At 27.9% G+C, this 11,969-nt stretch overlaps 2 protein-coding genes across 2 annotated transcripts; both read right to left on the bottom strand.

Annotated features, from left to right (window-relative positions):
• Window positions 1-660: 660 nt before the first annotated feature.
• On the bottom strand, window positions 661-3,119 carry LOC130663714 (uncharacterized). Its single transcript, XM_057463129.1, has 5 exons — window positions 2,712-3,119; window positions 2,556-2,630; window positions 1,331-1,506; window positions 1,083-1,245; window positions 661-1,003 (listed from the first exon to the last, which is right to left on the bottom strand). The coding sequence occupies exons 1-5, from the start codon at window positions 2,947-2,949 to the stop codon at window positions 915-917; spliced, it is 741 nt and encodes a 246-aa protein (XP_057319112.1). The 5' UTR covers window positions 2,950-3,119; the 3' UTR covers window positions 661-914.
• Window positions 3,120-10,049: 6,930 nt separating this feature from the next.
• LOC130662945 (myosin heavy chain, clone 203-like) lies at window positions 10,050-11,744 on the bottom strand. The gene is made up of 2 exons (XM_057461931.1): window positions 10,377-11,744; window positions 10,050-10,300 (listed from the first exon to the last, which is right to left on the bottom strand). Exons 1-2 carry the CDS (start codon window positions 11,716-11,718, stop codon window positions 10,140-10,142), a joined length of 1,503 nt encoding a protein of 500 aa, XP_057317914.1. The 5' UTR covers window positions 11,719-11,744; the 3' UTR covers window positions 10,050-10,139.
• Window positions 11,745-11,969: the final 225 nt, after the last annotated feature.

Here is an 11,969-nt window from a genome sequence, read left to right on the forward strand (position 1 = left end):
ACTACCCGCCATAAGCCTCTTCCCCTGAATGGGAGTTACTGATTCCAACAGCTTCTCCCACTTACCCACTTTTTTGAGTTTCGTACCAGGCATCCCGTTATAAGCCTCCGTTAAAATTCTCTAAATTATAAACTAACAATAGGAAAAAACATCCAAATAAATGATGATAGTTGTAATCATTAATTACACTTAAATCTTCTGTTACAATTATAAAGTTTTATTGGTCATTATGTTCATCAATAAAATTATTATTATTATCATAACTGTCGTCATTATAAATTTTTGCGTTACAATTATCATCAGTGTAAAAAGGTAAGTATTTATTTTAGCGCTATACGCACTACAGAAATTGAAATAGTAACGTATGTAACAAAACGTAAATATGACGTTTAAAATGATACAAAATAAAGCAGGTTTATAACGGGTAGTCGAGAGTAAAAATCAGTCCATTCGTTCCAGATATCGTCGGACAAAAGTTACTTTTTTTTAACGAAATATATATTTTGTCGGTCCAACCGTTTTTTGAGCTCGAAAATTTCGGAGTTGGCCAACAGGGTCTACCGTTTTTAATATTTTTTCTTTGTAATAAATATTTAGTTCTTGATAATTAAATTAAAGAAATAATTACAAGCAAATTTTTTTAAAAATTATTGTCTTTTTATTTTATTAATTGATAAATTATAGTCTTGTGTTATGAATAACAATAAATTTGATTTTCACGTCATTAAACATTTTCGATAAAATACTTTTTTGGCTAATAAATATATAAATAAAAATGGATTATTGATTTTCGATTGAAATGAAAATATTAAATTTGTTGCAGTTACCAAAGTTGGGCATAGTTAAAATAATATTAAAAAAACAGACAATAATAAAATATATAGTTTACGACGAATTTACAATTATGAGACGTATTAATTTTTATTCTTGTAATTACGCTTGAAAAACCAGCGCTTCATTAAAACATCAATCTTTGATTCTTTATCATGAGGAGCTAAGTGATCTACAACAGTAAAAAAAAAAATTAACAAATTTATGATAAAGTAATTTTGAATTTTAGTACAATAAATTAATTTAATTACTTTTAATCTTGTTAAGTATCCTTAAGTTCTTGAGTTTTTCTCTGCCGTAATAATCGATCTCTATACAAAGAAATTTACTGTCGGCGGTGAAAAAAGCAGTTAATATTTTATATAAGCTTTCCACTACATTGTTTTTATCGGTTAATGTGTCCAACAATATATTCTGTCAAATTAAAGTTAATATTAAATAATTATAAACAGTGATGATAATAAATACAATATACTTTACTCTAAAGTTTATTACTCACGCAATCTAGACTCGTTGGCTGATTACAGCGTTCCAGTAAAGAGTTCAAATATACAAGACCTGTAAGTGTTCTGATCGGCAACATAGTTTCAAGACCCTTTCTAATTCGTAATTCCGTTTTCAAACATTCCACTTGAAATTCCAACGTCGAATATTTAAAACTTTCATTTATTAGCGCTGAAAAAAAAACAAAATATTTGTACTTATGAGTATTCAAATTTTCAATGTATATATACATATATGGCGTCACTAATTCTAAAAGGACTTGTATGTTTATCCGTTCTTTTGGCTTTATGAAGTCACTAACTGTAAACCCAGAAGGGCGTATAATTTTTTTCAATTCCTAATCATATTGTAGACTTATTCTAAAGCTGAAATTTTTTTTTAATTTTCAGCTATAAAATAAGTCTACGAAATGACTGGCATTAAAAAAAAATTAACGCCCGTTAGGTGTAGAGTTGACCAGAGTCAAAAGTCCTTTTGAATTATTGACGCGATTTCTTTTTGATCGGTGATAATTTCTAATGGTAAAAAAAAAAAAAATAACAGAGATATCCGATACCTTTCAATTTTATTTATTGGTAATATTTCACAAGCTTTTGCTTTGCATCTTCAGAGCTCAATACTATAAAGTTAAATTAATAAAAGCTATTTAAAAATTAAAAGATTGAAAGCAAAAGATTTTTACATTTCCTAAGAAAAATTTTACTTGTTCTAATAAATTTTTTGCATTATAAATTAAAAACGAAAATTTTCTTAGGCAGAAAAAAAATTTTATTAAGCCAAGAAAAACTTATTTGGGGCGAGAAAAAATTTCTTGGCACAAGAAATATTTTTAATTACAAATTGAAGACAAAAATTCCTGTTTTCGATTTATAATACAAAAAATTTTTTGGGGAAAGAAATCCTTCTTTTCTGCGTACTCACAATTTCTTGTTACGAGAGAAAATTTTTATTTGAATTACCATCTTTTAGAAATTTTAATCATTAATTTCATGTATTGATAGTTAGAGGAAACATTTCTAATTAATCGTATTAAATGAACTTTGTAATTGATTTTATCAAATTCTGTTAATTTAACTCTACATTATTAAGACCGGAAGGTCATGAAAATGCAAACAAAGATCTTGTAAACTATTACCAATAAATAAAATTGAAAGGGATCGGATCTGTTATTTTTTACCATTAAAAAAATATTGATATTTAAATTATAATTAATAAATTACCGTCAGTACGTTTGTATTCAAGGATTAACTTGAAATTACGAGACCGTGCTTCTTGCTCAGCTTCTTTAGCTGTTTCTATAAATAAAAGTTAATTTCAATAATAAATTATAAATAAGAGCATCCATTGTAAAATAATAAATTCGAATGTATCCATACCGAACCCCGTCCATTCTTTTGGTTTCGGGATAAAACCCAATGCACCATTATAACGTCTAGACCAAGTATACTTTATAAAGTCGATATTAATATACAAATTTGCATCGAAGATATAACCATCAATGAGGACGTTATTTTTTTCCATCCATTCTCTAGAAACCACATGCCAATATTTACGATCCGAATGAATTTCCACCACAAAAAAATTGCCCTTAAGTTCTTTACTAGTATTCTGCATTTTTACAAACTAACGAGAAATATCAAAAACTTTAATATATTTTTTATCTTGAACCAATAAATTACTTTATATTTCACAATCACTTTCTACTGTAGGATCGACTGGCAAATGTTTTCACCGTCAAGACACAGAATCGAATGAATCAAATTACTGTTCAAAATTTTCTTTATCAAAATTTAAGCAAAGTATTAGCCGTATATCTCAAGGTGTGCGCATGCATGTGTGCGTATGTGTGTGTAAGTACACTAAAATATATTAAGCCGGCTTTTCTTTTATAAATTATAATCCTGCAGGAATTATTTGGTCTACAATAACATTAAATATTACAATGAATTCATATATATAAATAGAATATATGTTTATTAGTTTATTATATTTAAACTTATAAAAATACTTAATTAGTCTTTATGACTACACAAATAATCAATTTTAATTATTTACCAATAAATATTGACGTCAAAGTACATTAATATTAGGGTGTGTCATTTCAAGGCTATATTTTTTTTTTACTGATGCTATACCAGAAAATCTGGTAGTATATAGAAAATTAAAAAATTATGCCCCTGGGCTAAAGGGTTTAAGTCCCATAGCGGCTTAACCCATCAAAAAATTCGATTTCCCATTTAAATAACACGGGACAAATTTTGTTAATTTAACTCTATATTATCAAGACCGGAAGGTCATGAAAATGCAAACAAAGATCTTGTGAACTATTACCAATAAATAAAATGGAAAGGGATCGGATCTGTTATTTTTTACCATTAAAAAATATTTATATTTAAATTATAAATAATAAATTACCGTCAGTATCTCTATATTTAGGGATTGAGATTACGAGTCCGTGCTACTTGATCATCTCTGTTAAAAAAATTTTAGGAACGCGTCTGGCTAAAAAATATTCGTAGGTTTTCAAAGTCTAGGCAGCCCATTTTACCCCCCTCCCCCCTCCCCTAACACTTCATGTCAAAAATTTTAGGGGGACCATTTTACCTGTGGCCCATTTGGCCTCAGTGTCCCATTTTGCCCCTCTCCTCCCCCACTCCAAACACTTTTCATGTTAAAAATTTGGGAAGTTTATTTTGTCCCCGAATATTTCGAGCCATCCAAAATTTTACGGGGTCCATTTGGCCCTCCCTTCCCCTACTTGAAAATTATTGAATGTTCAATCAATTTTTTCATTTCTATCAAGAACATTAATTATCATCCTGATAGTAACCGTTACCATCCTGATATTATCAATGCTATTATAAAAAATTATAACTCTAACTATTTTTGTAAAACTAATTACTGTTATTACTAAGAGAGTAATATGGCAGAAGAATCTTTGCAATTCGATTATTTCCAGTCTTAATCGCTCGAATAATATACGGATGTACTCCGTCTTTGTTCTCGATCTCGACAATCTTGACTTCACTTTTTAGCATTAACTTTACCATTGCTTCATTCTGATTATCTATGGCTTCAGTTAACGCCGTGTTATACACTCCTGAGTCTCTTCGCCCCAAATAGTATGTGGCTCCAGAATCAATTAATAATTCAGCTATTCAAATATCATTGTTTTTAACCGCTAATTGTAACGGGGTTTTATCATTTTTAAAATTAGACATGTCGCTTTGACCTAGACAAGCACCAGCATTAATTAATTTCACTGTTCAGCCTCAGGATAATTTGAAACACTTTGTAAGGAAGCTACTGTACTTTCGTTGGGTTTCCTTATTTTTTTTTTTTTTCTAAAGGATATATAATCTATAAAAAAATTTTAAAAATATTTTTTTTTTTTTTAAACTCGTTTTATAAAAAAATGAAACAGTATCACTGATGTATTTATATCAAGGATATTACTAAGGGAACAAGTTCATTCTGCATTGTAAGAAATGCATTTTTGATTATTTGAATTTTTTTAAAATAATATCGTTATGCGAATTGTAAAAAAAAGTTAAAACTTAAGAATTTAATTTGTAACATTTTTTAAAAATATTCGTATCAATAAATTTTCATGCATTTCCGAGGTCACCAACAGTCGTGAGTCATTAAATATTTAATGTTTACCAACGTAATATTTAAAGTAATTACATGACACTTATCCGTGATAGATATTAAATAATCATTATTAGAAGTTTGTCAGCAATTCCAATAAATTTTGATAGTTCTATAAATTGATCGAGGAGATAAATTTAAAAATAATTTTTTTTCGTGTAATAAATCGATATATATTATTGCATTATTAATTTCATATCTAGCGCAAAGAATCATTTTTTTGACAGAAGAAAATCGAAATTTATTTACACTACAGCTAAACAAAAGATCAAAATATTTGGAAATAAACTTGGGTTTCTTGAATTAGGAAAATTAGTTGGAATGGATCTTCAAATTTTTGCACTAAAGATAGTGGAGGTAGGGGCAAAAGGGGGTACTTAAGAAAACACCAACTTTTCGAGAACTCAAATACGCTAAATCTTTTTTTTGTTAATGATATTCAAAGTAAATAGAAGAAATTTTCAGTTACCGTTGAAAAAAAAAATTTTTCATTTTTGCGGGCAAAGTGGGGTACCCCCTAAAAAAGGTAAAAAAAAAAAAATTTCTGGATTTTAAACGAATTTGATTAAGTTGAATTTTTTTTTAAGTAATTTACATGAAGAAAAATTATATTTTACATGTTTATTAGATACAAAAGAAGAAACAAAATTTTTAATAGTTTTTATCATAAAACATTCATTTGAACAAAAATCGACGTTTGCACGAATTATTTATTTACAGTGTTTGAATACTTATTTAAATCGTCGCAAATGATACTAGTTTTTTTTTCACAGCAGCGGAAATTTTTTCCATTTACTACAAATATTTAAAAAAAAACAAAAAAATTTATTTAACGTATTTGAGTTCCCGTAAACTTACTATTTCCTTTACCCCGTTTCACTTCTTCCTCCCCCATATATTAGACTGTGTAAAATAAAATCGATATTTTTTATTTAGTTCCATACGAAAATTTTGTTGTATATAAAAAAACAAAAATTTAGCAACTTTTTTGTAGATCATTTTATTATCCAGCAAATAATGTTATCCAATTATTTTTAAACCTTATAATTCAACAGATACAAGTAATTAAAATTAATTGTTTGGAAAAAAAAATCGCAATTTTCGTGAAAAATGGATAAAAATTCTTTTATGTCGCATTAAACTGTATCGAAAATTGTTGTCTTTGATTATTATATCAGCCGAATGACGGATTTCATCTGTAAAAAAGTGTAGTGAGTATGCACTTATTCTAGTAAAAAATTTTAAGATCAAAATATTTAACTAGTATCTAAGCGGCACAAAGTAAAGTTGTTAGTTTTATATTCAATTTAAATTAACAATTAATACTTGTTGATATCTTGTTAAATCCAATTTAACAAAAATCTATAACGTTTTCTTTAGCTGTGCTTACTGCAAAATTTATTCGTGAATTTAACTGAATTATTTACTTTATCGAAAATTTTTTGGATCCAAAAAATATTTGTTGAATTGACAAAAAGAAATTAAATTTCTCGGAATAAGGACTATTCTTTTAACGTAAGAATTTTCGTATGCTCCGACTATGAAAAAAAAGTTGATTAAACCAAGAGAAAAATTTCTTGTTACTAAACAACGGCAATGAGAGTAGTTCGGTGCTCGCCACTAGATAGCGCCTACCATTTGTAGTTTCCCTGGTAAGAAACTTATTTCAGAAGTATTATATTCTAACTTGAGAGCAATGCTGATACCAATGCTCTCCTGCTATACGACCGAGTACCAAGCACTTCTTTGGATGGTCAACATTTTTGGAATCTTTTGTCGTGCTTGAACGACTCGATATAATAATTTTATTAATGATATTATATTGAAAGTAAAAAATATAATATCAGACAACCAGTCTAATTTGTTTTCATTCAATAACTTTAATATTACTAGTTAAATTAAACACAAAATTAAAACAGAATAAAAGTTATGGATATTATAAATATAATCTTCTAGTCGTGATAACTAAAATGATTGTTCACTTGATCACAAATGTATAGTTTACTTGACTTATACACTAGATTTGTATCAATTATATAAAAGTAATAACATTAATAAATATTTAATATTACCAATAATTATAACTTTATGTTTAACGATTCTTAAATTTGGATTTTTTTCAATGAAATACTTGTAGTAAATAAAACTACTAGAATTGAGTTATGAAAATAATAAAATTTTTATTTCATAAACATTTTTAGATTAGTCATGTTAATATTTGATATGACTGATGGTACTAAAAAATAGTTATCTTGACTATTTTCCGATTGATATAATAACTATAAATAATTGTTGTGGAAATTATGATTAAATAGTTGAAGCGTTATTGCACTATAATTTTATAGTTAAATTAACTTAATTTTTCTCTCAGTGTAGGAGAATATCGAGTAAATTTAGAGTTAATTGAACTTAAAACAAAAGTTAATAATATAAAAAAAGAATGCCAGTCAATGGAAAAAGAACTTATATTCTGTAAAGAATCTCAGTCTCCAAGACTAAGAGATATGATACCAATCAAGACTTGGAAAGGCTTTGTAGAATTTGACGATAAATTTGAAACTACTTATTGGGTTAATATAGAATTCGTAAGTAGTAAACAGTTTAATCATATGAATTATTTTATTGCTGCCAGCTTGTTTATCATTTTTTCACCATACCTGCACCGCAAGTTTAAATTCCTGTCTTATTTAGAGGGAAGAAAGTCGTTCTTTTCTTTTCTCAAGCAACAAAAAAAAAAATTGCTTACTTTTTGTTAAATTTAAGGGGACAATTTGTTATCGTTATCATTTAACCAAATGTTAACTTAAATTTAACAAGAAGTCAACAATTTTTTTTGTGTCGCTTAAATGATAAGAAAACTAATGATAAAAATCGGCATGCGCTGTTCTTCCCAGCACTGAGGCAAAAATTTAAACTTTCAGCTGCAGATCTGGTGAAAAATGATATTGCGTTACTGAGGTAAGAAACCCAGTACCCAGGGAACTAGTGCCCGATCAATTATGTATTGGTATATCTATATTTACTAAATTTAACTAAATATAGATATACAAGTATATGGACCGATGGGGTACTAGTTTCCTGATCGGGTGTTTTACCTTAATTCCGAAAGGACTTAGATTTTCATGCGCCCTTCTGACTGTAGGGAACTTCTTAGAACCAAAAGGGCTTATTTTAAAGTTCAAAATTTAAAAAAATTTTTGAAAGCCAAAAGGGCTTATAAAGTTGAGTCCGTCGACTTAAATTTCTATTGAAGATTTGTCCCCCTTATGACTATAAAAATAATCATGTAAACACACACAAGCTTGTAAAATAGGGGAAGTGTGAGATACGCCGGTCGACTTATGAATAGAAATGAGGGTACAAGAATTTTTAGAATCATATTTTCCAACACCCCTGTCAGCGGGTTCATAACGCGATTTCAAAACTTTTTTTAAATTTTTAGCTTAAAAATAAGTCTATCAAACGATTAGCAATGAATTAAAAATCATATCCTTTTGAAAACTTTAAGAAGCTCCTTCTCTATCCGAAAGTTCCCATAGAATTCGCTCAAATGGGTAAAAAATCCTATAGAAACCAATACAAGTCTATTGATTTCCATGAGGTTTTTTACCCATCAGAGTGGATTCTATGAGAACTTTTGGACAGGGCTAAAGCCAAAAAGGCGTAAGCCATTTTGGAAAATTAGTAACGCGATACACACCACAGAAGGAGGTAAGACGTCCCAACCGGCTCAGTAGACAATTACACGCATGGGTTGGAATGTCTCACTTTTCCCCCTCGATGTATAATATTCTAATCTATTAATTTCGTAGGATAATCTAATGAAAGTATTAACAGTTGACAAAGACCATTTAAAGGCAAGTATTATCGAAATACTATCCGCTGTTTTTTCATGTGACCTAGACTATGATAACCCGGAAGAACAAATTAAAAAAAAATTTACCCAATCAAGGTTATTCGAGAAGCTTAAGAGTAAGTATATTAACTCTACTTTTTTGTATGATATCTGTAATAAAAAATGTTTCATCTTCGTCCTATATATATTTTTTAAATTTTTATTTCAGAACATATAAATACACTCAATCCAAATTTTGATACTGAAAACAGTATCACTAATGTATTTATATCAAAGGTATTACTAAGGGAACAAATTCATTCTGCATTGTAAGAAATGAATTTTTGATTCTTTAACTTTTTTAAAAATAATATCTTTATGCGAATTGTAAAAAAAAGTGAAAACTTAAAAATTCAATTTGTAAAATTTTTTATAAATATTCGTATTAATAAATTTTTATGCATTTCTGAGGTCACCAATAGTCGTGAGTCATTAAATATTTAATAATTACCAAAGTAATATTTAAAGTAATTACATGACACTTATCCGTGATAAAGATTAAATAATCATTATTAGAAGTTTGTCAGCAATTTCAATAAATTTTTATAGTTCCATAAATTGATCGAGGAGATAAATTTTAAAATAATTTTTTTCGTGTAATAAATCGATATAAATTATTGTATTGTTAATTTTATATCTAGCGCAAAGAATCATTTTTTTGACAGCAAAACGAAAGATCAAAATATTTAGAAATAAACTTGGGTTTTTTGGATTAAGAAAATTAGTTGGAATGGATCTTCAAATTTTTGCACCAAAGATATATTAGATTTAAAATTTTTAATAGCATAATTTCTTGTGGTAAAAATATATGATTCGAAAAGATTTTTTTTTCTCAGTAAAGTAAATATTAGTAAGAATTTAACACAAAAAACAGGATTTTTAACCGCAAAAAAAATTTTTCATTATGAAATAAAAACAAAAATTATCTCAGAACTAGAAATAATTTCTTGTTGCTAGAAAATTTTTCTCGCCCAAAGATAATTTTCGTTTTTAATTCATAATGCAAAAAATTTCTTATGGCAAAAAAAAATTTTCTTGGAGCGAGTAAAAATTTTTCGCACCAAGAAATCCTTTTTTTCTGTGTATACAAAACTAAGAGTAATTCTAAGAGAAAAAAAAGAATTTAAAAATATGCACATTTAGAAAATTAAAAAAACTATGGGTGCAATTTTTTTTTTAACATTTTTTTTTTTAATTTATCGGTTATAAAAAAATCCAAAAATTATTGACATTGGCTAATTTCCGTATCATAATTTTATTATTCTTCAGTAAATAAATTATAAGTTTTGTTTACAGACGCTGCTAAATCACAGTGCTCTTTGTATACTAAATATTGGTCTTTTAACCACTGACGAATGTCAAGTAATCGATTTCGTAGTATTTCCATGTTGATATCTTCATTTTTATTAATTTCGGGGTCTGGAACAAAAAATTCAATGTGTTATATACGAAAAAAAATGTATACTTAATATTAATCAAAGTAATTTCCACATACCAGGTCTAGTGAACCCAGATATATTTGGTAATTCTAGTGGTTTTACAGTCTTGAGATTAACCCTCGATGGGCAAATGAAATTTTTAGGCCACATCACAAGTCTTTGATGCTCTTCTTCCATCTTCTGTATGTAATTAATCATAGCCGAATTTAAACGATGCTGTTCTTGTTTAAAATAAAGATGACTTCGCTTCATCTTTTCTTCTAAACTTTTATTACTACTGGACCTTGAACTTTTTTTCTTCGAAGATAAATTTAACTCATGATCACTAATAGTTTGTCGGGTATCAGACTTTTTTTTATACTTAACACTAGATTTACGACTAGAACTTTTAGCAGACTCAGAACTTGAATAACTTTTCTCAGACTTTGATCTACTGGATTTTTTTTCAGTCTTTTTATTCTCAGCGTTATAAGAATCACAACTTTGCATATTACTTACAGCTACTTCTGAACTAGATAATTTATTATTTTCATCAGTGTCTTCAATTATATCAGACAGTTTAATACTTTCTATTGATATTTTTTTTTCAATTTCATTTTTTTCAACCTGATTCCGTATATTTTTATTTTCTATATCACTTATCTCTTCTAGAGTATAAATTTTTTCTTCTGACGATAAAATACTCATTAAATTTTTATCACTTGTGTAGTTATCAGTTAAATTATCAGTTGAACTACTAGATTTTTCTACAGGTTTATTATCATCAGAACTACTTTTACTTTTAGTAAAATTATTATCAAAATTATCAGCTGCGGGTTTTAAAATAATCGATGACTTTGATTCCGATTCCGATTTAGATTCATCTGTCCCAGAACTTTCGAAAGAATCCGAATATTTGTCAGTCGAAATCTCATCGGAAGTTTTTTTACCAGCACCATCATCTTCTACAGCACTCTCCTCACCATTACCTAGATTTGAATCACTGTAAAAAGATTTCTCCGTAACTTCCTGAACCGTTTCACTGACGTCTTCAATAATTTCACTTATTTCATCAGTTCCGCCCGATAATTCAACACCATCTCCAACATTTTTCATCTCCACAACTTCTGTCATTGACTTTACAGAACTCTTAGAGCTTTGATGACTGGAGTGTCTGGATCTCGGCGTATCATCAACAACTTTAACAACAACCCGTTCACTCTCCTCCGTATTGGAGTCAGCATATTCCTCATAAGGATCCGGTAATTTAATATTCAATATCGGCCGTAATCCTTTATCTTCATTACTACTCTTCGAACTATCACTTGAAATAAATAATTTATCTTTTTTATTATATTTATACTTTTTATCAATTTCCTTTAGACGATTCAAAGCAGCTTTTGCTTTAGACCCCATCATTGTTTTCGACACTTATCTACGGACTGGAAAAAACATCAAATAATAATAAACTCTGTATACATTTTTATTTCCATAGCAACCGTTTTTTATCATCAATAAAATCTGTTTTATAAATTTCACAGATAATTTAATTATTCATGCGATAAAAAAGTCAGAACATAAATTTATCATGCATGAAAAAAATAAATAAATAATTTAAGTAAATAAATAAAATAATATAATGAAACAATTTTACCCTTTAGCAACTGAGA

The sequence above is a fragment of the Microplitis mediator genome, chromosome 2 (assembly GCF_029852145.1).
Source record: "Microplitis mediator isolate UGA2020A chromosome 2, iyMicMedi2.1, whole genome shotgun sequence".
NCBI classification, from domain to species: Eukaryota; Metazoa; Arthropoda; class Insecta; order Hymenoptera; family Braconidae; genus Microplitis; species Microplitis mediator.